Source organism: Delphinus delphis, chromosome 2, assembly GCF_949987515.2.
Source record: "Delphinus delphis chromosome 2, mDelDel1.2, whole genome shotgun sequence".
Classification (NCBI taxonomy): domain Eukaryota; kingdom Metazoa; phylum Chordata; class Mammalia; order Artiodactyla; family Delphinidae; genus Delphinus; species Delphinus delphis.
Window position 1 is genome coordinate 63858499 of NC_082684.1, and position 26210 is coordinate 63884708.

Below are 26210 nucleotides of genomic sequence, written 5' to 3' on the forward strand. Positions count from 1 at the left end.
CTCACTGTTGTGGCCTCTCCCGTTGTGGAGCACAGGCTCCGGACACGCAGGCTCAGCGGCCATGGCTCACAGGCCCAGCCGCTCCGCGGCACATGGGATCCTCCCGGACCGGGGCACGAACCCGTGTCCCCTGCATCGGCAGGTGGACTCTCAACCACTGCGCCACCTATTCTTTTTGTATTTTGTTGTTGTTTTACTTTCATGATGAGAATATGCTCTGGTACAATTTTAAAACTAAACCAAAGCAAAATGATACAGGACTACAGGACTGCCATGATTAGAGTCCATATCAGTGGGATTGTCCAAGATAGTCCAGAGTTCAAAAATTTCATCCTCTATAAGGATTCTTACACTTGTAGATATGCCCACACATAATTTAAACCCATGATTGTTGTTCAACCCTAGAAAAGTTCTTTGAACTGCTTTTGCAGAGATGGGATTGTACTGATAAAAATAGTGGACTAGAATTGCCCAGTTATGCAAGTATATGTAACTTTATTTTTATGCATTGTTTCCTCTTAATCCTCTAAGGTTCTTCTTAGAAAACAGATATGGCTGTTCTCTGTCCTTCACTTCCCAAAGGTAAGTTTAGTCATTAGCCAGGATTTGAATCCAGGTATATCCAACCCAAAGAACACACGCATTGTTCCATGACACACATGGACATCACTGGCAGCAACTATAACTGCTGTAGAGCAAACTGAGACCATGAAAACCTTGACAGCATGGGCTACCTATGGATCAACCAGAAAAAACAAAAACCACAATTCTCCCTAGCCTGTCCTGAGGTTTCAAACATATCCCAGCCCTTAATAAAGGAACACCAGCCCATTCATTGTGTCCATAAATAAGATGAACAACAAATGGTCCACCCAGGCCATCTTTCTTCTATCACCAGTCCCTAAGCATAGTGAGCCATTCCTACCCAATCTCATTTTCCCCCTTCATATGAGATTTGGTTTATTGTTGTCCTGACACCAATGTCTCCTTTTGGACCATGACTTTATAGGAAAGGAAAAGTCAGAGGAGCTGGGTTAGATGTCCAGTTATCATACTAACTGGATGGATCTGATGTGAAAGCAACAGTCCCAGTCAATGAACAGAGTTGAGCCCTTTCACAGTACATCACCCTGCCTTATTCCACTCCCACCCCACCCCCATCAGAGAAAGCAGCTTCTCATTCTCCCTCTACCAATCTCTCACTGGCTTAATTTGTCTTTTCTAAGACACAGGCAAAGGAGAAGGGGCGTCTCTCATTGGGTTCAGTACCTTGTCTTCCTTAGACAACTTTAATAAATAAAAACATTCTGGCTGGGTCATAATAACAGGAATAAACTTATCTACTAACTCCATTAACTGACTCTTGGCTATATTTTATCCAAAAGGTAAAAAAAAAAAAAAATCTACAAAGGTGAAGGCTGGGGCTTCCCTGGTGGCACAGTGGTTGAGAGTCCGCCTGCCAATGCAGGGGACGCAGGTTTGTGCCCCGGTCCGGGGAGATCCCATGTGCCGCGGAGCGGCTGGGCCCATGAGCCATGGCCACTGAGCCTGCACGTCCAGAGCCTGTGCTCCGCAACGGGAGAGGCCATAACAGTGAGAGCCCCACGTACCACAAAAAAAAAAAAAAAAAAAAAAAAAAGGTGAAGGCTGAAAGGTGATTCATATTTTTCATTCTAATACCAAAGTTATTAGTCAAGTATAAACAAACCTTTGAGTAATATTCTCTATACATAATATGTAAATGGTATTTTATTTGTTCTAATCATCACATTTCATATAAAGATTTTTATTAAAGAAACTTTTATTTAAGAGCTCTCTTTTAAAATTTTAATATTAATTTTTGATACAGTAACCCCGAAGTTTTACATTTATCATCTTAAGCAGGACTGAGTAATTTTTCCCATAAAGGACAGATAGTAAATATTTTATGCTTTGAGGGCCATGTAATCTCTGTCACAACTACTGAACTCTGCAAAAGCAGCCATGGACAATACATAATGAATGGGCTATGTTCCAACAAAATTTTATACAAATCAGTGGCTGGTGGGATCTGGCCCATAGGCTCTAGTTTGTCAACCCCTCATCTTAAAGAACCAGATTGTCAAGTAAAAAAATCTGTGAAAGAATCTATGCCATATGATCACAACCTCTACTTGGCGAAGAGGGGAGTGTGGGGTTAGTTAAAGGAGGTATTGATGGGTAAAACCAACCAGAAAATAATTTGATTCAAAATTTCCAACAATTATAAATGAAAGTTATTCTCTGAATTTGAAAACATTTCATTTTTACAGATAAACAGTCAGCCTGCAGGTCAGAAAATTTTCACTGTCAATCATACAAACTCTACTTCAACAAACTCCAAAGATCTGAAAAGACAATTTCCTAACACCAGGAAATTAGGAGATGCAATGTCAATTAACATTTTATTACATTTTATGGTTAACAGTACTGTAAATCTGCTTATCTTGTTCCTTGGGGCCTGTTTTTAGTGGCAATTTTCTTTTCACATAGCACCCAGAACTTTATAAAAACATGTATGACACTTGGAATTTACTCTGCGTCACCTTCCCCAAATAGGTGATCGGCAGAATGGGAGTAGGCACAGCGCGTATCCTTCACTGCTCTATCCTTTAGCCTACAGCTCCTGGCACATCGTAAGTGCTTTGTAGCAGGGGTGCTAAATAAATAAATGAACAAGTAGTACTGAAATTTTAACTCCTTTAATAATATTGAAGCTGAGATTCTGGTCAAAAGTCTAGTCAGATAAGCTGCTGAATGTCCTGGTTTGAGGCCTAATTCTGAGCACAGACCCAAGCTCCTAACTCTTCCTTCCCTACATGACACTTGGGATTTCTCAGTTCTGACAAACCAATGAAGGAGTACAGGATGGCAGCCTCTCCTGCCACCCAAGTCTCCACTTCACTGGCCTCTCCCCTCTTACTGTGGTCAAGTAGGCATAGATTTGGGGTTCCTGGAAATGTCTCTGCTTCAGGAATGTGAATGAGAGAGCACAAAGGGAAAGTTAGAAAACTGTTTGTATAGTATGAACCCATTTGTGTTTAACAGGAAAGATTATATATGCATAGGCAATCCCAGAAAGAATACACCAGAAACTTAACAGTTACTTTTGGGGAATGTGAATGTGAGAAACGGGTGATGGGAGTATTCCTATGACTTTTTACTTTTTGCTCTATGGCCTTCTTTACGTTTTATTTATTTTATTATTTTTTAGCCAAGAGTGTGAAGATAACAAATTAGCACTAAGCCACGATAAAGAGCCTCTCTTCAAACAACATTTATCTGGTAAATCAGTATAGGTTTACTTTGCTATTAGAAAGACTGAAAGCTGAAGTAGTGATGAAAACAATTATAGTAACAGAAGGAAAAATCAAATGGAAAATACATCAAACGCTGTGGACTAAAAAGGTTCAGTTCAAGTACACCTGTCAACAACAGGTCTCGACTCAACTGAACATAATAAGTGGGCTTCCTAATCAATTAGCATTTTCCCTGAATTCCTTCTTGCAGGTTACCTTCCCCCTTCTTAAGTAGGAGAAAAAACAAGTCCATATAAAGACTAGCCTGAGAAAAAGCTTTTGTTAATGCAAACTACCTCTTATAATATTAGAACTATACTCACATTCGGGCACCATTCTCTAGGAATCTGTAGTTTGGGGGAAATGTCTTACTAACATTCAGGTAGTTAGTCTCAAAAATGAAGCCACTGAAAAGCTTTGTTCTCACTCAGGGTGGGAAGATTTCTACACAGAAGCAACTCAGGTTTTTAACATCAAAACTGTATACTCCTGAGCCGGTTTCAGGTAAAGCCATTTCTCCATTAGTTTTACTTGGCCAAAGATCCTACACTACTACTTCAGACTACCAAATCCCAAACAAAACAAACCTCCAAACCTTACCTAATGCTCTAAACTTATGCTGTCCAATAGAGTAACCACATGGGGCTAATGCTCACTTGAAATGGGGCCAGTTCAAGCTGAGATGTGCTGAAATACACAAAGGATTTCAAAGACTAGTACCACAGAAAGACTGTGAAATATTTCAGTGATAACTTTCATATTAATTGCATGTTAAAATGGTTTTCGACAAAATTGGGTTAAATAAAATAGAATATTAAATTTTCAATTCATATTAACTACATGTTGAAATGTTTTGATAAACTGGGTTAAATAAAATAGAATATTAAAATTAATTTCACCGGGTTTCTTTTTGGTTTTTTAATGTGGCTACGAGAAAATGTACAATTTAAAATGCGGCTGGCATTATATGTCTATTGACAGCGCAGCTCTGAGCCTTAGTTACCTCCCTGGTGAAATGGGGATAACTCACACCTCATGCAGAAGTTATAAGGATTAAGTGGTGCGGGGGGGAAGCCTGTAAACGCATAGCACCCAGTTGCTATTTGCTAACCAAAGGGCAGATGCCAAGTCAGGCACTCCCACAAGGAGAGACTGAGAAGCGATCGCAGCCGGCGACACCTGGCTTCCAGCTACTCCAAGGACAGCCTTTCGGCGACACGCCTTCCTTCTCGCGCTCGCAGACCCGAAGCTGCAACCTCACCCCTCGAAATCCGAGGCCGCCCCGGAGTCTGCGGCGCTGTCAGAGAAGGCGATGCCCAGCGGCGCTCCGACTGCGGTTCGTCCGCCCCTTCCCTCAAGCCGGCGCTCGGAGCCGGGGACACCGCGAAGAGGAGCCCCGGGACGCACCTCCGGCGGGTGGCCTGCTCGAAGGAAGGCCGGGCAGGCCAAAAAGGCAGGCGGCAGGCGAGGCAGACAGGAAGCTGGGCTCTCCCGGCCTCAGCCTCGGCGGCCGCTCCTACCTGCTGTGTCGATTCCCTGAACGGAGCGGCGGCCGCAGCTCCCGAGGCAACCCCTGCTTCTCCTCCCTCTGCACGGCTCACTGGCTTCCGGTCCATCGTTGTCGCCACCACAGGACTGCAGGCGCTGGCGAGATACAAAGTAATGGCCGATAAGCCCGCTTCCATTCTCCGCGTCCCCGCCCAGGCGCGGACCGAACCCGCTGTCAGGAAGTGGGACTCACCGGCAGCGCCAGCCTAGCGCCGAGCCCGGCCAAGCCACTGCTGGAGGGACGGGACGGGACGGGTCGAGGCGGGGCGGGGCGGGGCGGACCTGGGGGTGGGGCAGGTCCGAGGGGCGGGGCCTCTGGCATTCCCGCCCACCCGGCTCAGCTCCCGGGACTCGGCTGAGCACCGTCTGGACTGCACAACTCCCGGCTCCTGCGGGGCGGGGCGGGACGGGGCGGGGCCTTCTGCAGTACAATTTCCGGCCCGGCCCGCGTCCCGAGCTCGCAGACTGGCACCACCAGTGACGTCATGCCTCGTACCTGTACCGGGAAGCCGGCTTCTGGATCTTGGCTCAACCGCTCACCAGCTGCATCCTGGGCAGTCACCTCCCAGACTTTGGTTTCTGCACTGTGAAATGAGAACGGCTGCGTAGTGTGCTTCAAAGCCTTGTGACGAGATGTGGTTGCTGAAAATATATTTTTTAATGAACGGCTCATGCTTATTCCATTTCTCATGTGGATGACAGTCTAGTCAAACTACCCTTGAAATAAGAGCCTCAAAGGCGAATTTTGCTTTTACACCTGTCTGAAGTACTTAAGTATATGTAACTGTAGAAAAAGTTAAGAAACCTGAAGGAGAGCAGAGGGCTAGCAAGCTTCCATTTCAACAAATGTGAGGAATAATTTATTATCTGTTGTGCGTGTGTGTGTGTGTGTGTGTGTGTAAGAGGGAACATTTCGGACTTTTCCGATTTTTCCCAGTGTTCAACCAAATAAAAAAGTCATGATTGCAATGATTATTGCATTACTCTAGTTGGAACATTTCCATGTAAATGGTCTTTAATTGTAGTTTTAGTATGAGCGTTTTCAGGCAATTTTCACTAGTTGTAGAGGTCAAAAATCAAATACATTCTTTTGGCCGTGGAGGAGGGGCTTCATTCGATACCCTAGATTCCATTTTCATGCCGGGCAAATTAATAAATGCTCCCCAGAGTTATGGCCCAGCATATCTTCTATTCAGCGTGGCAACAGCAGGCCCAACACCCATACAACCTTAATTCTTCCTTTCTCTCCTGTGCAAAAGGTCTTTTTCCTTACTCTCTGCTTAGTATTTTTGTACACTTTCTATCCTGCATATGACTATGATAACCTAAAAACCAAACTGAAAACCTTAAAAACAAAAGTTGATTATTTGAAAGCCATCTATATATTTTTTAATTGGATGGAAATTCATAATGTATATTCTGGTAATAAAATCAAACTAGCTTGTTGCCAAGGTTCACAAGTGCTGTCTAGTGACATTAGCATGGGATTGAGACAATCCAAAACAGCAAAAACTGCATAAGTTGAAAAGAAAAATAAAGAACCAATTGTTAAAGCCTTCATGAATTGGCTTTCATAAACAAGACAGTTCTACATTACAAGTATTCAAAAATCCCTTTCCTTTCACTGGCAAGAAGGATAGTCAACAGCTTTTATCATTAAAAATTAGTGGAATGTTTATAAATGCACGACTTTATTTTGCAAAAATGGCAATTAAATATCAAATTACAATTTTCACTGCTGAGGCAGAACTTATTTTCATGGTTTACAAGTACATTTCTTAGTTTACTGAAAATTCAAAATGCAAGTCACATTCCAGCATGAGCCAGAAGTATTTCCTAAGAAGAGTTATTTTTTAACACAAATATCCAATTGAAGAGCAGTCTTTTGCAAACAAACAACTCATAGCAACAGAAAAGCATAGAAATTCTAACGGTTTTATTTTGGGCATTGACATTTTTGTCATTGTTTCCAGACTGTCACAGATCAACTAAAAGTGGACAACAAAGCAACATGCCAAATCATGCTCTCTTTCACTTTGTAGTATAAGTTGTACTGTATTATTATGACAAAAAATAAATTCAGGTATTACTATAATTTACTTGAAAACATAACTGTTACCTAAATTTAGTTATCTAATGATCCATATAGAGCTAAAAAGGTAAATTTAGATCTACCTATTTCTGTGAATGGCTGGGACAACAAAGCTGAATAAAATTCAATAACGGAGAGTCCATCAAATAAAAAACAAGACTTTCATATATATTTTAGTAGAGAATATTTTTAAGGTTAACCCACTCCTCAAATAGGGAGATATGGTTTCATAATCAATCATGTGTAAGGAAAAATGTTAAAAAAAAAAAGGTGTTAAAAATAAAAATGCACTTTAGGTTGATTTAAAGCAATGGCCACTCCTGATTTGGTCAATTTGGCTAATAAGCTGTCTAAAACAAACACACAGAGAAATGCAAGACCACCAAAATCGTGAATTTGCAGCTGCAGCATCTGACCACTGCCACTCAGCAGCTACCTCAACGGAAAGACCAAAATTCTCTTCAGGGTTCCTTCTAAGCCCAGGTCCCTGCCACTATCATAAGTGGCCTAGCCACTGGAAGAATTGCCCAAAGTTAAAAAGAAGGCCCTATTCGCAGCCCAAAGCCACTCACTCTGACCCTTTTCATGAACTTTCTGAGAAATTTGAGAAGCACCCCCCTTTTGTAGACACATGGTGCTCTGAGGAAAGTGTTGGGATCTTCCTGGTACTTCCACTAACACCATTGGGAGAATTGGACTTTTTTTTTTTTTAATATAGGATCTGAAGCTATTACCACTCTTGTGGACACAGGAACAACTTTGTCTGTCTTGAACCCCACCAGCCTCAAGGCGCTCTTCTTCATACTACTGAAATTGTCCAAATGGTGTGAGTTCCCAACAGTTATGAAGGTAAGCAAGTTGGCCCCCTTGACTTTTTTTTTTTTTTTTTTTTTTTTTTTTTTTTTGGCTGCCTTGGGTCTGTGCAGTTTTTCTCTAGTTGTGGCACATGGGGGCTACATTGCAGTGGTTCCTCTTGTTGCGGAGCACGGGCTTCAGTAGCTGTGGCTTGCGGGCTCTAGAGCGCAGATTCAGTAGTTGTGGTGCACAGGCTTAGCTGCTCCATGGCACATGGGATCTTCCTGGACCAGGGCTCAAACCCGTGTCCTCTGCATTGGCAGGCAGATTCTTAACCACTGTGTCACCAGGGAAGTCCCCCCCCTCTCTCCTTGCCTTTTGAGATAGGTTCTTTGCAGGGAACTCATCAGTTCCTTCTTGTTCCTTCTGTCCCAGTACACCTTCTGGGCCAAGATCTCCTGGAAAAATTACAGGCTAATATTTCCTTTTCCCAAAAAGGAGAAATACACTTGCAATTGACTCCTCAAGGTCTACTTCCAGCTCTAGTCCTGATATTGAGATTCCCCTCCTTGCTTCTGTCTTGTCAATTCCCAATCACAAGGACTTGTTAGATTCTGTTCCTTCTACCTTACGGTCTACCTCTTCAAATGACATAGAACACATTCATTAGGTGCTATCAATTAGGATCCAGGTAGATCCTAATAAACCTTTGCCTCACCTCAACAGGTCTCAGGCCTGAGGCCCTAGAATGAATTCGTCCCACTGTCAAGGCACACTTCCACAAGGGCCCCGTAATCCCATGCACCAGTCCATGTAGCGCACCAATCCTTCCCATGGGCAAATCTCATGGCCAAGGTTGGTATTTTGTTCAAAATCTCTAATCTGTAAACAATAGTGTCATATCACATTACCCCACAGTCCCCAACCCTCACACCACCCCCAGTTTAATTCCTCTGAGCACACAGTTCTTTACCGTCATAGATTTACGTAGTGCTTTCTTCAACATTCCTGTCCATCCAGATAGCCAATACCTGTTTGTCTTTACTTGGGAAGGACATCAATATACTTGGACCACTATGCCTCACGGCTACACAGAAAACCCTACTTACTCTTCACAGATATTGAGACAAGACTTGGCCAATGTGAATTTTGCCCACAGCTCTACTTTACTTCAATATGTTGATAACCTTTTGTTATGTTCCCCTACTGAGGAAGCACGCCTCAAGGACAACCTATACCTCCTCACTCAGCTAGCACACAAAGGCATAAGGTCTCAAGGAAAAAGCTCCAATCTGTTCAAACCCAGGTAAGATACTTGGGTCATTTGCTAATCTCTCAAGGGCTAACACTGGATCCTACATGTGTCCAGGGCATATCTCAGTTTCCCGCTTCATGCCACCAAGTGCCAGTGAGATGCTTTTTCTTGGGCTAACAGGCTATTGCAGAGTTGGGTTCCTAATTTCTTCTTGTATGAACAACTCATTTTTCCCTTCTAAAGGATAGAGGCCTGATCCTCTTGTTTGGAATAATGAGGCTGAATCAGCTTTTCAAACTTTAGACACTCGGTTGGCCACAGCCCCTGCTTTAGGACACCCTAATTATTCTCTTCACTTTCTATTCATTCATGAAGTTAGCAGGAAACACCCTTGGAGTGCTCATTAAGCCCATGGGGGCAAACAGAGACCTACTGGGTTTTAGAGACAGTTGGGCCCTATAGATCGAGATCTTCCACCTTGCCTCCAAGCAATAGCAGCCACTGCTGCCCTTCTGCAGGCTACAGAAGAGACAGCTATGGGGTCTCCCTTACAGGTGTTTGTCCCTCACTCTATTGAGGCACTCTTGAAGTCATATCACACACACTTATCTGCTAGCTGACTGATGTCCTGTGAAATCTTGCTTTCCTCTCCAAATGTCACTTTGTCTCATTGTAACTCCCTAAATCCTGCTACCCTCTTACCATCAGCAACAGATAAAATCTCACATGATTACATAACCACAACTGATCTTTTGACTAGTCCGTATCCAGATTGCAAGAAACACCTTTAGACAACCTTGACATTTCTTGGTTTATCTATGAAATACTGCTGGACAACTGAAATCTGGATATGCTATCACTACTCCCTTCACTATAACAGAATCCAATGCTCTGCCCCTCAGTTTCTTCAACCCAACAAGCTGAACCATACACACTATTTGCACCTGCACTTTGCCCTCTGGCAAATGTGCTAACATTTACACTGATAGCAGGTATGTCTTTGGAGTAGCTCAGGATTTTGGAATGCTTTGGAAACAGAGAGGTTTCTTGAGCTCAGGGGGAAATGAAATTGAAAACGGGCCCCTTTGTTAAGGTTTTGCTAGATGCAATCTTGCTGCACAACAATTGGCAATAAGTTGCAGGGCATTCCAAAGACAACACTGAGGAAGGAAAGGGAAACTGACTGGCCGACAGAGTTGCTAAGGCCGCAGCATTACAAGATTCAGGCTTCATAAAGAAACCTCCTCCCATTGGTCACTCTATTCACACCAAGTTAACTATATACTACTTGGAAGGACACCCAACATTTAAAAGATATTATCAACTCCAAATGGATTAAAGGCCTAAATGTAAGACCAGACACTATAAAACTCTTAGAGGAAAAAGAAGGAAAAACACTCTTTGACATAAATCACAGCAAGATCTTTTTTGACCCATTCCTTAGAGTAATGAAAATAAAAATAAACAAATGGGACCTAATTAAACTTAAAAACTTTTGCACAGCAAAAGAAACCATAAACAAGATGAAAAGACAACCCTCAGAATGGGACAAAATATTTGCACACAAAGCAACTGACAAAGGGTTAATCTCCAAAATATACAAACAGCTCATTCAGCTCAAAATTAAAAAAACAAACAACCCAATCAAAAAATGGGCAGAAGACCTAAATAGACATTTCTCCAAAATGGGCTGAAGACCTAAATAGACATACAGATGGCCAAGAGGCACACGAAAAGATTCTCTACATCATTAACTAGTAGAGAAATGCAAATCAAAACTACAATGAGTTATCATCTCACACCAGTCAGAATGGCCATCATTAAAAAATCTACAAACAATAAATGCCAGAGAGGGTGTGGAGAAAAGGGAACCCTCTTGCACTGTTGGTGGGAATATAAATTGATACAGCCACTGTGGAGAACAGTATGGACCTTCCTTAAAAAACTAAAAATAGAACTACCATATGACCCAGCAATCTCACTACTGGGCATATACCCTGAGAAAACCATAATTCAAAAAGACACATGTACCCCAGTGTTCATTGCAGCACTATTTACAATAGCCAGAACATGGTCCATCAATGTCCATCAATAGAAGAATGGATAAAGAAGGTATGGTACACATATACAGTGGAATATTACTTAGCCATAAAAAGGAACGAAATTGGGTCATTTATAGAGATGTGGATGGACCTAGAGTCTGTCATACAGAGTGAAGTAAGTCAGAAAGAAAAAAAACAAATATCATGCATTAACACATATATGTGCAATCTAGAAAAATGGTACAGATGAACCTATTTGCAGGGCAGGAATAGAGACGCAGACACAGAAAACGAATGTGTGGGCCTGGGGTGGGCGTCAGGGGGGTGGGATGAATTGGGAGATTAGGATTGACATATACACACTACCATGTGTAAAATCATTAGCTAGTGGGAACATGCTGTACAGCACAGGGAGCTCAGCTTGGTGCTCTGTGATGACCTAGATTGGTGGGATGGGGTGGAGTGGGAGGGAGGTCTACGAGGGAGGGGATATATGTATACATGTAGCTGATTCACTCTGTTGTACAGCAGAAACACAACATTGTAAGGCAACTATACTCCAATTAAAAGAAAAAAAAGATATTATCAGAGATGGGCAAGTGAATGCTACAGCTAAGGAACAGCAGAGGTGGGTTTCTGATGGATGCATATTTGACCAGCATCCTGGGCTTTGATATGGGCCAAACAGCTACCCTGCTCTTTCTGGTGTCACTCAACAAACCATCTTAAAATTAATACATGAAATGACTGATTAAAGAACTGATAAAATGATAGCCTGGGGAAAACAATACTTTTGGAAACCTCCCACAGTAGCGACTGAAATATGTCAAAGGTATCAGATCATCCGAAATATGACCCAGGAAAACCTATTCATATTCTCAAGGCCACTTTCCTTTATCTCTTGGTTCCTTTGCTATCTGGCAATGGGATTTTATCGAGCTGTCTCTCTCTCAAAGATACAAATACGTTCTTGTGACGGTTTGTATGTATTCCCATTGAGTGGAAGCCTTTCCTTGCAGATGAGCAACCACCCTTGCAGTGGCCAAAATATTGTTGGAAAGGATTAGTTCTACTTGGGGAATTCCCTTGGAATTACATAGTGATAAAAGTAGCCATTTCACTGGACAAATTCTAAATGCTGTTTGTGAAATCTGGTCTATACTACAACATTTCTACTGCGCCCATCATCCTCAGTCCTCTGGTCTAGTGTAAAGAACCAATAGCATAATCAAAACACAATTGGCAAAACTCTCTGAGGCTATCAGTCTTCCTTGGTCTAAATTACTACCCATAGTTTTATTAAACTTAAGATCTACACCCTTTGGAAAATACAAGTTGTCACCATTTGAAATAATTACTGGAACACTTAGGATTCTTGACTCAGGGCTATACGAGCCCCTTCTAGTCAAGGGAGATCTTTTACATTATTGCCAAAGTCTCATTAAGACTAAAGAAAAATGAGCACCTGGTTGAAAAACCTTTACACAGTAAAGCGCTCCTGGGATATCAAGACCTAGAACATCACAATTTACAACCAGGGGACTATGTTTATTGGAAAAGACATCTTTTAAAGGATTCCTTGCAGCCCAGGTGGAAGGGACCCTATCAGGTACTCTTAACCAACCTCTGTGCCAATAAAGGCATTGATTCTTAGATTCAGGTTTCTCATTTCAAAAAGGCTTCCCCACCTGAATGGGCCTCTGAAACAGTTGGAGACCTCAAGCTGAAACTGACCCAAAAGTGAAGCAAATGACACCTAATATAGACAACTCTCCCAAGACTCCATGATCACCATTAATGAAATCTCTCTTCTTACCTTTGTTGTAATTGCCATTATCACAGAGTTGCTATGTCTCCTTCGATATGTAGTAATTGATGATATATCAACTTGTCACTCTCCTTCTTATACTCCTTATAGACACATGCTCAAGGAGTGAAAATTTTCATGCACGGGTGTTGCTTGGAATGAAAGTTTAAAAGAAATGACCCAGGTCCTTTGGTCCCTTAAGTTTGACTATGAAGGACTGGAGAATTGAACTTCTGAGACTCCTCCTTTTGGTTTCAGGTTTATTAATGTTCTTAGCCCTACTACATACAGTGGGCATCCTCCTTTGGCAGTAATTCTATGAAAACCATGTATCTTGCCAGCACTCTCCTGGGAAAAAGCCTCTGGCTCCAATTCTTGGCCATTCAACTAATCTATTCAGCTTAGGATTCTTTCTTTAACCAAGGCCATGAGCCACCCTTTCTCCTCTTTATATTAAAATGGCTGATTTTACTTGGATAGTTCTTTCATTAGACTTCTGTTATTATTCTTTCTTAAAATCCACCCAGAACCTTATGCCTGGAAGAGTAATGCCCTAGTTTGCAATTCCCAAAGTCTAGCCACTGGAGGAAATCTAAGATTGTTGGCTATGCCATTGGCACCCCAAATCACTTACCAAACACTGGGATCCCCTTGCCTTAGCTATCTCCAAGCTTACTAATATCCCTCCACCATGTCCTGTTCAGAATTCATCTATTCTCCCAGCATACCATGTTTGCCTACTTGAATTCACAGCTCCTTTTTCCTGTTTGGTCAATAGAATCAGACAAAACCCCCAATAGTTCTTAGGAACAATTTGTTCCAACAGTACCCTGCGGTTACCCAGAAACATTGGCTCTCAACTTTACCTTGCTGTGCAACAGAATATGTCCTCATGATGACCCTCCACATATTCCATCAAGGAAGGCTACTAGGCTGCTCAAATATAACTGACCAAGGGTTTAATTTCACCTTGACAACTCCTTTCTTTGTGCCCCATCTGCTATATCTTTGTAGTTGGAAGATGACCTGCCTCAACAGCCCTAGCCCCAGCTTCTCAATGTCCCCTAGGATTTTTAATGGCCCCTTTGACTGTATTAAATTCTCCAGAAATTACCGAATAGCACACATGCTCTACCTCCTTCCTCTGCTGAGAAATCTCTTCTTAGGGATTTCAGAAATATCTAAGAATTATATTCCCCAAGTGGAGGATTGGAAGCCTTGACAAATTGGTTCGAAATCTCTCTGCCACCATAGCAGACATAGCTGATGCCACAGTCATAGCATTAAGTGACCAAGTTAACTCCCTAAACTCACTTACTCATGTTATATTAGATAACTGATTTGTCTTAGACTACCTTCTGGCAGAACATGGAGGTATCTGTGCCATCTTAAATGCCACCTGCTGTACTTGGATAAATACTTCTGGTATAGTAGAAACTCTGAGGTCCTACAAAAGAAACCCACTTGGCTTCACTCTGATACCCTTAACACTCCCCTAATGTTTGTTCAGCTGTTTGCCCTCAAACATTGGATCTTGGTTCAGAACTGTTCTGCAAACTGGGTTATTGCTCTTAATAGCTGTTAGCTTCTTTATGTTGATAAAGTCCTTGCTTAAATTGATTACTTCCATACTTAACCATTCTTCTGCTTGGTTAAGGCTCACACAGACCACTATGCTTGAGGCAGCACAATATCATGATGCCGCCAATGATTTTCCTGATCCATTTATTGACTCTTACACCCAACCCCCACTCTGAGGAACATGATGAATCCAGAACAGGCAACCAAGCCACTCCAGCTATGTGGGACTAAAAGTTGCCCTGGTGATATTTTCTCCAGGAAAAATCATGAGCAAAGGGGGGAAATGTGAAAGGAACAATGGCATAAATGACTGAGACGTGCCCCGAGGAGCTCCAGGTTCACTGCCCACACTGAACTTTTGCTGAACTCTCTAAAATAAAATTGTTGATATTGGCTGAGTTGCCAAAAGGAAAAAACAATCCTGAGAACTGTACTTTTTCTGGACTGAGGAAACCATACCTTTCCCTAGTAACAGATGAGATGCGCTTGATAACCCAATTGTGTATATAGAGTAAATTTACCCTCCAATCCAAGTTCTTGGTAAACTATAAGAAGGAAACTGTAAAAAATCAAAGGACACACATCAACTGAAGGGCTTCACACTCCCTATATTTCCTATCAAATGGAATGTCAAGAAGCAGGTGGGTATTTCTTATACCACTTCTGTCAGACATAAAATTCTGAACCACTTAATTGATTCCCAAAGTCAGAAACTTTGGGAATTTCTGGTCCATGAATATATCCAGTAACAACCCTTACCTCTTTTGGGTTACCTCTTTAATTTCCCTCATTCTTTTTTAAAATCAAAAAAGCAAACAAGCAAGATACATAAATTATGCAGATATGCAGACATTACACAGGACTTCTCCCTGGAAGGTCACAAAACTTTTGCGTGTGTTGTTTAAGAAAAATAGACCATAATTACAGGATATTACTCACTTCTGCTTCCTATGAGAAGTCTTTATGTCAGAGTAGTCTCAGGCCCCACGTAGGGGATTTTCTTAGTATCAGACTCATCTAAATTATCTCTTCTACAAACAGGTACTGCTGTGCAATTTCTTGATTGTCTTTCCATTTATGATCCAACTGGTACAAGAAATGCATTGTTGGGTTTCCCTGGTGGCGCAGTGATTGAGAGTCCGCCTGCCGATGCAGGGGACACGGGTTCGTGCCCCAGTCCGGGAAGATCCCACACGCCGCGGAGCGGCTGGGCCCGTGAGCCATGGCCGCTGAGCCTGCGCGTCCGGAGCCTGTGCTCCGCAACTGGAGAGGCCACAACAGTGAGAGGCCCGCGTACCGCAAAAAAAAAAAAAAAAAAAAAAGAAATGCATTGTTTTAGGCTAATGAGAGAAACTTTTAAGCCAAATGAAGCTAAAAGATCTATATGCACTTCAAATAATGATTTTGAATGAAGAGAAAGAAAAGTAATGAGAGTTGCTAACAGTAGCACAGGCATGCCAACCTCAACAGCTTGTATGCACCACATTAATACTACTAAAGGAAATGTGCCATAATTTACCAGCTTCCTTTAAAAGCATCCAAAAATTACCTTGTACTCAATACGCCCACATTACAGACAAGAGGTCAGTAGAGAAGGATAGGGACTAGAGGCTTGGGTTAGCAATTACTCAACAATGAGCACAAATAAATTGTTATCTACCCCTAATTGCAAAGTGTTGGGAAAAGACTCATAGCAAAATTTCACATCACATCAAGTCACAGACTATACAGGTGATCTAGAAGTAAAATTTAAATTAATACCTCAAAATTTGAGATATAAATCCATCATTCCTGTAACTCATGGCTCAGAAGCAAAAAAGGCATTAGGTTTAACTGTAATGCAAATAGCTTAATGTTCAGAGCATGGTAACTGGAGTTTAGAGCAGAATTTTGAAGATGACTACGTTTCTAATCCAGTGAATGCCAGCAATGAACAGAAACAGATTTGAGCTGTGATGATGGCTTCCTAGTTTTGAATATGCACCTTACTTGGCTTTATTAATAATTATTGCCAGGTTTTAAGGAAGACCAAAACTTATTTACATTTAGTTGTTATTTAGCCATGGTTCTCCCTGGCTCATTCAAATTCTGTGGTTGCTATTATTTTTTATTATAGTAAAATATTTGCTTTTACTGCATACACAACCAACAAGCTGAAATTCCTTCACATTTATTTTAAACACTTTGTTCCATTTTTTTACTCAAATTTTTGTTTATATGTACTAAAGCTACCTGTAGAAGAAAATCATTCAATTTTATTTTATACTATGGTTTACTTTTCAGAACCTCTACATTCACTGACATAAGGTATTAATATTATAGTAATTTTTCCAACATTAATATGCATGATGAAACTTTAGTTCTAGTAAATTTCCTGGTCTTATTGCCTTCTCTATATCAGTATTTTTGATAACAATACATTTATTTTTAGCTATGTGCGTTATATGTCTATTCAAGGTTAGTACAATATTACTGCATATCAGAACTTAGGACTTCTCACATTATGACACACTGTATTTATTTGAACAATATAATGGTATATGTAACACACTTTGAAATTGCTTTTACTACATGATGAAAAGTAATTATTTTTTTCCAAAAAATTCCTCCATAAAGTTGCAATGCATTGTGTATACACCTTATATTTTACATGCTAGCAAATACGATACTTTCAGAACACTGACATCCATCAGATTAAATTATTAATTTGCCTTTTCTAGGTATTGTAGTTTTCTGATAATTAAGTTCTGTTTGGTTTTGTTTTAAAATTACATAATCATTGTAAATGCAAGAAATTATACCTAATTTTATGTTTGTACATATTTAAGTAACATTATAATAAAATCCAAGAAGAATGCAACGTTGTATGATATTAGATCTAGTTAGTGCTCTAAGTTGGAAATATAACATATATCAAAAAGCTAAGGAACCAATTTTAACAACAGTGAAAAATAAAAGGACATTTGTTCAAATTATTAAAAAATTTAATTCTGGTATATAGTACTTACACTTTCAAAAAATGAGTACTTTGATAGAAACTGTGAGAAATGAAAGATAGCTTTTGTAACTAAAAAGATGCCAGGTTGAGGAATTAATGGAATCAGAATTTCAAAGAACATCCCCAATTTCCTCATTTTATAGAAGAGACAAGAGAAATAGAAGCTGAACTACATGTTCTGGACCTTTAGTTGTCCTTTGCCACTGTTATTTTTGCTTCTGAAAAATATAATTTGCATCACACCCAAAAATACTAACAACAATGCCCAAAGCCATACAGTTTGGCCAAGTGTCTCATTTCCTTTTTTGGTCAAAATGAAAAAGTGGTACCCTGAGGATAGAAATCACAAAAATGCATGCCCAGAAAAGGTGGTATGCATCAGTTTAATAAGAAACTAATTTGGAGAACAATATTTTCTCTATTGTCAAATTTCTGTAGCTGGACCTTGTGATGACATTTCTGCAGAACACAAGATACGTAATTTTTACAGGGTATACAAATATTTTATAGGGATATTAAAGTTTTTGGCTGGTGAAAATTATTTGGTGGGATATAAAATCTTTGCCCAAATAAACAAGAAAATCGGTTGCATTCTCTATGTAATTATTTTCTGAAGATACTTTGGATTTTAAGACCCTTTTAAAACACTTGAGTTATAAAAAATTAATACTATAAAAACTAGCTATTTCTTTCACTCTCTTCTACTTCTACAAATCAATTCTTTGCTGAAGATCAGTTCATCCTAGTTCAAAATCAGTTCACCCTAGTTCAAAATACACTGTTATACCACATCCATTATCTTCATGATGTCAATAATGAGTAGGTATAATAATTATTCTAGTATTTTAAATAAATTCCATAACTTACTGAAAAGCCATTGTCCTAATTGAACTGTGCAGCAATCCAAAGTAACCAACAACCAAGTCAATCTTGTCATGGTCTCATTATTTTTAATATATAATAGTGACAGCCTAATATCTGCAGTTATATTCCCATTAGGAAGACTATACATTAGCTATTATCATCAAAGTATATCAATTTCTTCAAGCAGATTTTTGGTATGTAAGAAACATAACAAAACTGGCTTTTCAAGAAAATCAAATATTGCCATTAAGGCTTCAAAAATATGAAGTAAAAAATTGCAAGTTATATACAAAACATTAAATTGTGAACTGTAACCAAGTTCACAATTTCAATTTAAATGGCAGACCTAAGATTTTCTATGGCAAAATTATCTTGATTATTCCAAGTTAAACAAAAATTCCTAATACTAATGGTTAGGTTACTCTATCATATGTCCCAATAAAGGTACACTTATGAGAATAGTTTTAAATATTAGCTTCTCTGTCTGCCTTTTAACATGATACACTGATAATTTTAAGCCATAAAGAAAGTTAACAACCCCTTAACTTGTAACGACTTTGAAGTTTATTTTACAGCACTTTTATTGAGACATCATGTAACTATTGACCAGGACTGTTTACAAATGCAATGCTTGGCCTTTGAGATAATTAAAAACTTTTAAGTATCAATACTAAAATTTTATATCATTTGTTTAACTTAAGAAGTGTTATGATGTGTTATGATGGCTGAAAACTAACAGAAGAAAATCTAAAGCAAAAATATAATGATTTCCACAAAAACCATATATTCCTCCCTTATATGAAAGGGAGGGAGGGAAAAAGGAAGGAAGGAAAAAGAAAAGGAGGGGGAAAAAAGATGAGGAGAGAAAGAAAAGGGGCAAGACAGACAAGAAAAATACTTTTATTTCCTGTTTGCAAAAAGGAGGGAAACTCTGAGGTCTCAGCAAACAATGTAATCAACTGAGTCATTTTAAATTAAGGCATCTTCTTTACATGTTATTGAATCCCATCATGCCTTTCATATTGCCAGCAGCACCCTGTTGAAACTGCCTCATCATTGACTGAAGTCCTGCCATACCACCTAGAGTGAGAGTAGAATAAAATCAAATAATTATTAAACACAACTTGAAACATTTGTTACTTTTGCCTAATAAGTACTTGAACTTCTAAAAAAATATACTGGGTTCTGACTGCATCAGCCTTAAAGTACATAAAAATTTGTATTATAACCAGTATCCTCATCTATAAAAGAGAATGAATAACTTACCTCATCACATTATGAGAAATACATACTACATGAAGAGATCTCAGAACAGTACCTGTCACACAGTAGGGAGTCAGTAAATCTAAACAAAAATTTTTTTCCTGGGGAGTCTGAGTCTTGTAAATAGTAATAATTTGGGGCAGGGATGGGGGGTAGTTATTTCATAGGACTTAAAGTAAGAAAACAATTCACCATTACTGAACATCTGTTCTATGCCCAGAACTGTACTAAATGCTTTCCTATCTATTAGCTCATTTAATCATCATAATTTCCTGACGAGCTATTGCCTGTGATTTTACAGAAGGGGAAAGTGAGGTTCAGAAAGTTTAAAGAACTTTTTATAGGTTACATGGTAAAAGTGGAATTGGGTTTTCAAAATCGTTATATAATTCCAAAGTCTAATCAATGAAACTATCCAGATTCTAAACTAAGGAAAAAGGTCACCAGAACAAGCATTAACAAAAGATGATTAAGTAGCTTGCTCAAAAATCACAAACAGCAGCAAAGGAGTAAATAAAACCTCAGCTTATACAGCACTGTTACAACCATTCAACTTAGAAGTTAGATGGCCCTTTTACTTAAATCATACATTATTTGAACAGATTTTCATATAACAAAAGGCATATTAAAACTCAACCCTTATAAACTAAACCAAGTATTAGCAACTGGCAACAACTTTGTATTTACCCATGTGATGAAGAACTCTAGGATCCATCATTTTGGCCATTTGTTGATTCAACTTTGCCATCTGTGACTGGCTCACATTCTTAGACATGTCACCACCTGAAGAAAAAAAGGTTTTGAGTCAATATAGACTGTAATATAATCAGGGTATCATAGAAATTGAGTAAATATAAAGAAAAAAACCTATAATCTTATCACTCTAACACAATTATTTCTATTTGTACATATTCCCCTTCTACTCTTTATCCCAATTTCATACATATTTTTGAGAAAGAACAAGTGAAATTCAATATTAAGGGACTTTCTTTTTTTAAAAAATTATTTTATTTATTTATTTTTGGCTGCGTTGGGTCTTCATTGCTGCGCTCGGGCTTTCTCTAGTTGCGGCGAGTGGGAGCTACTCTTCGTTGCGGTGCATGGGCTTCTCATTGCAGTGGCTTCTCTTGTTGCGGAGCACGGGCTCTAGGCGCATGGGCACAGTAGCTGTGGCTCGCGGACTCTAGAGCGCAGGCTCAGTAGTTGTGGCGCACAGGCTTAGGTGCTCCGCGGCATGTGGGATCTTCCCGGACCAGGGCTCGAACCTGTGTCCCCTGCATTGGCAAGCGGATTCTTAACCACTGCACCACCAGGGAAGCCCTAAGGAACTTTCTTAAGGGCTACAATTTTTGTTAACATTTTTACTTATACCTGTGAATGAGCCACTATAAGCAAAACCATATCCAGTGGTTATTAATAGTAAGCTATAACAATTGTTTAATAGTGACATGGTAGAATGCCGAACAAAAAACTTTACAGATATGGGTTAATTGGGAAAGAGAGTGGATTACTGATAAATGGATATGAAAGAATGAGTCTGAGAGAACCTGAAGATGTGTATATCTAAGAAGCTATTATAAATAACAAAAAGCTTCAGAGAATAGAAAGAATAATGCAACTCCATTTATTAATGAATTTCTACACACTCAGTCGAAACTCCACAGTAAAAAGGCAGCCAATGAAAGAGATGCACACTGGGGCAGAAGCGATAAGAGCATCCTTTAGAGAATAACTGCTGTGCTCTTAAGAGACAGAAAGCCAAAGACATCACTGATGCAATAGCAATGAATAAGTAGAGCTGCTTCAGCAAAACTATTTATTTCAAAGGAACATTAACTCTGGTACTTCTCAGGAACATTTGTGAAAATGCAAATCAAAGATGACCCTGATTCTCTGATCAAAGCTGGCTAATATGATTAAATTAAATGAATTAAGAACTATAAGATGTGTTTTTATAAAAGATGATAAAAACTGTAAAAAATGTTTCATAATTAATAAATTTGTGTAAGATGTGAGTTTTACAACCACTGGTGATTTGTTGTAAGAGTTTTTGTCTCTGAGGACTTAAAACTTCGAAAAATTATTAAGACTTTGATGTGACAAGGACATGTACCATATCCACTGCCCACTTCATCTTGGTTGTGCCTTTATCGAGCAGTTAATGCTTAGACAAGATCTGACCAACAGATCTGCAGTAGTTCTATCAAGAACAGTCAGGGTCATTTGGGAAAGATGTTAAACTGACTTAATGTGTTTATAAATCACTATCTGAAATAATATGTGGTGTTAGGAATTATGACCAATTTTAAACTTGTTTGTCTAACTTTTCTCCCTTGTCACAAAAAAGAAAATAGGATATAGTAGGCAAGGAAAATAAGGAAACTGTCAAAGACAAAATGTGATAGGGCCTCCCTGGTGGCGCAGTGGTTGAGAGTCCGCCTGCCGATGCAGGGGACACGGGTTTGTGCCCCAGTCCGGGAGGATCCCACATGCCGCGGAGCGGCTGGGCCCGTGAGCCATGGCCGCTGAGCCTGTGCGTCCGAAGCCTGTGCTCCGCAACGGGAGAGGCCACAACAGTGAGAGGCCCGCGTACCACAAAAAAAAATTTTTAAATAAAAAAAATCAAAAAACGTGATGAAAACTTATATAAATACCCATCTTTTTTAAAGCTATTCAGTGGTATTATTCATCTTTGGAGCTTACCTAATCAATATTTCTTAAATAATAAATTCACCTTAATAGTGTTTATGATATAGAAAAAAACCTTAAAGAGAGGGCTAGGACAGTTGATTTTAACCCTTTGGAAAAACAAACTTACCTTTTTACCTTAGACAATACACAGCAAAATAAATTCTAGGTGGGATAAAGAGTAAAAATCTAAAAAAAAAACAACAACAAGTAGAAGAAAGTATAGGTGACTACTGTGGTATCAACATGGGGAAGGCTTTTATGAGTACAAAAGAAACCAAACCAAAAGGCCTGGCTGCATTAAAAATGAAAACTTCAGAGACTTCCCTGGTGGTCCAGTGGTTAAGAATCCGCCTTGCAAGGCAGGGGATGTGTGTTTGATCCCTGGTCGGGGAACTAAGATCCCACATGCTGCGGGGCAACTAAGCCTGCATGCTGCAACTACTGAGCCTGCGTGCTCTAGAGTCCGCGCGCCACAACAAAGAGCCTGTGTGCTGCAATGACAGACCCCACATGTTTCAACGAAGATCCCGCATACTGCAACTAAGACCTGATGCAGCCAAATAAATAAATTAATTAATTTAAAAAATTAAAGCTGAACGGCAAATGAAATTTTGGGAAAAATATTTGCAGGTATAGTCCAAGAATTTTAAAGAGTTATTACAAAGCAATAAGGAAAAAAATAAAACAAATGGACAAGTAACCTAAGTAAGAGGGGATTCACCAAGAAAATTCAAACCAATAAATGTACGAAGAAATGTTAAATGTGAGTAATCGAAAAAACATATTGAAAAACATTTGACCATTAAATTGGAAATACTGAATTATTACAAAACTTATTCTGCATCTACTATATTTATGATCAAAACGAACAAAATCCCTGGCCTCATGGAAGACTGCACAGAAACTGATACAGGAACTGATACTGATATGAAATCAGCCTAAACATCCAACAAAGACGCACTGTGCTAAACAAAGATACATGCGTAACTGGAATAGTACTCAGTGGTTAAAAGTTATATTCTGAAGAATATTTGACAATATGGAAAAAAAGTCATGATGTTTGAAAAGAAAAAGCACTAGTTATATCAAATGTTATTTGCAATAAGACCCATGGGATTCTCTGGGGAGTAAAGGTAATGGGTGTTTTAAATTTTTTTCTTATATTTCCTTATATTCTCTAAATTTTCTTTAATATATACTATAACGTCACAAAAATAAAGTCATTAAGTGTGATTTTTTAAAATATTAGCATTTATTACCTTGAATCTGAAAACAGATAAATCACAGACTGCATTATAAATCCTGGAAGTACTTGAATATAACATGAAATTCAGCAGTGTATTTTCTAATACTGGCAGTACTCCCTGGCTTTGATTTTTAGTTTCTCAACCTCTTTCTTTCCTTTCAGTGTGTCAACTAATGATGAGCTTGTTATTTTTCTTACCTTTGAAAAGTCCTTTGATACCTCCCATCTTTTTTACCATCTGTGCAAATTTGGTATATTGTGTCAAAAGTTCTTGTACATCTCTCGTTGACACACCTGATCCTCTTGCTACTCTTTGGATTCTTCCTGGTTGCTTACTGAAAACCTTGGCACCATCAGTACTGTCCAGTTCTGTAGGCAAGGGTCAATAACTTTCACATACACACAATTAACATTCATTGTCAAAGCAGTTACATGCAAATATCTTACACACAGAAAATAAATACAGTGGTGAAACCACCAACCAGATTTAACAAATGTTGTTATCATCTGCTGTGTCTTCATCTGGTTTTTAAAAATTAAACATGGAATATATTCAAAAGAATATTTATAATATCCATAAGCTATAAAAACAATAAAACAAATACACATCTACTCACCCTACAGTTTAAGTAAAATAGAACATTGTGAAAATTTTTCTTTGAAAAAATTTTCTTTGTCCACCCTTTCTATATCTCATATCCAACTGCTCCTCAGAGTATATGCCAGAGGTATAAGGTATATTTCAAAGAGGAACAAAAGTGCTTACCTTAGCTCTAAATAACTATTATCCTTTAAATCATAAATTTAGGCATATAAGCAAGTAGAAGGAGGTAGGTTCTATCTATAATCAACAGAATAATTGTATATTTCCTATATAATCAAGTAATTACTACTAGTTTTTTAACGCCTTTTGTAACGTAAAGAATGAGTTAATTCCTTCCAGTGTTTTGATAACTCTTAGAATACGAGGTACATTTCTTATGGCATTAGTTGCATACAATCTCAGGAACAAAATTTCTATTATGTTTGCATTCTCTCCACAATATCCCACAATAAGTGATCATCTAACTTTGATTTAACAACCCCAGGAGAGATGACCCACTATCCAAAATAAGTCAATCTATGCCATTCTAATACCCGTAATTATGGAAAATATTTTCACATATTAAAATGAAGTATGTTTGCCTGACATTCCTTCCTATTTTGCATAGATGTCTCCTTGCCAGGCATAAAGAATAAGGCTTTCAAATTATTTGAGAGCCATGATGTCTCCTGTGAATTTTCTCGAGGTGACAAATATCCAACTCTTTTGACTGTTCCTCTTATAACATGGTTTAGCACCCCATTTACCACGCTGATTTCCTAACTACATTTTCTAATTTGTCTATGCCCTCTAAGCATATTGTCCAGAAGTGAACTGAAATCCAGGGGAAGACTAATTACTCATGTAGTACAAATAAAGATCAAATTATCTCATAATAAACTTATAGTCTGTTAAAACCTCTAAATCCATTTCATAAATGCAGCTTTTAAGCCACATCTTCATGATAAAGTATTTAGAAAATGTGTATCATATTCCTTCCAAGAGCTCAAATGGAGTGAGAGAAAGAAGACAGCGAATAACAGCACATCCTGGCAAGCAATAGGAGAGAGTTAAGCAAAAAGCAGAAGGGGACATAATTCAAAGAAGAAAGAAGTCAGGAAAGGCTCCATGCTGGTGGTTTCTCTTTAACTGTATAGTCCTGAAGGACAAGTATAAGTAAAGAAGAGAAAAGAGCAAGGGATATTCTAGGAAGCAGAACATGGATTCCTAGAATAAATGAAACTAGTTTTGTGTAGAAGGAACAATGCATGGATAAGAGCTGAGAGATTTAAGAGATTATAAAAGTAAGTAAGGACAAAATTATAACAGAACTTGTACACCAGGCTTAGGAGTTGGGAATTCATCACGAAGACAACATAGAGCCACTGAAAGATTTCGATCCCAGAATTGTTATGTTTAGAAAGATTATTCTTGTGGCAGTGAGGAAGGCAGATTAAAAGAGTGAAAGGGCTTCCCTGGTGGCGCAGCGGTTAAGAGTCCGCCTGCCGATGCAGGGAACACGGGTTCGAGCCCTAGTCCGGGAAGATCCCACATGCCACGGAGTGGCTGGGCCTGTGAGCCATGGCCGCTGAGCCTGCGCTTCACAACGGGAGAGGCCACGACAGTGAGAGGCCTGCGTACTGCAAAAAAAAAAAGAGTGAAAAAAGAGAAAGGGAAGTGTCAGGAGGCTACTGTAGCAATCCAGGTAAGGAATGATGAGTGTATGAACTAATTCATACACAGGGGATATAGAGACAAAGAGGAGAGAGAAGATACGAGAAATACTTAGGAAGTATAACTCACTAAGTCTAAGGTGATGTTAAGGTTTCTGTATTGTACTTGAAGTGATGAAATACTGATACGAATGGACTGTGATAAGTATGTATATATATTGTAATACCTACAGCAACCACTAAGAAAACTACTCAAAGAAACATACTAAAAAACATACAGATACATTAAAATAGAATAATAAATAATGTTCAAACAATCCATAGGAAGATAAAAAAGAGAAAACAAAGAACAAAAATCAGAGTGAACAAACAGAACAAAAGATAAAATGGCAGAACTTAAATCCTAATATATAAATAATATATCAGTTAAAAGATTATCAGAATTATTAAAAAAG

General features: G+C 39.0%; 1 protein-coding gene across 6 annotated transcripts in view; it reads right to left on the reverse strand.

Moving 5' to 3' along the window:
- The window catches only part of LOC132420337 (signal recognition particle subunit SRP54), an 86686-nt gene that overhangs the window by 23185 nt on the left and 37291 nt on the right, over nt 1-26210 (reverse strand). For 2 of the 6 annotated variants that reach the window (XM_060004684.1, XM_060004683.1), the window contains exon 1: nt 4838-5048. In XM_060004684.1, coding sequence (XP_059860667.1) covers nt 4838-5002 — 165 coding nt within the window. In that variant the 5' untranslated portion in view covers nt 5003-5048. The other 4 variants (XM_060004682.1, XM_060004681.1, XM_060004686.1 and 1 more) reach the window with 4 other exon arrangements.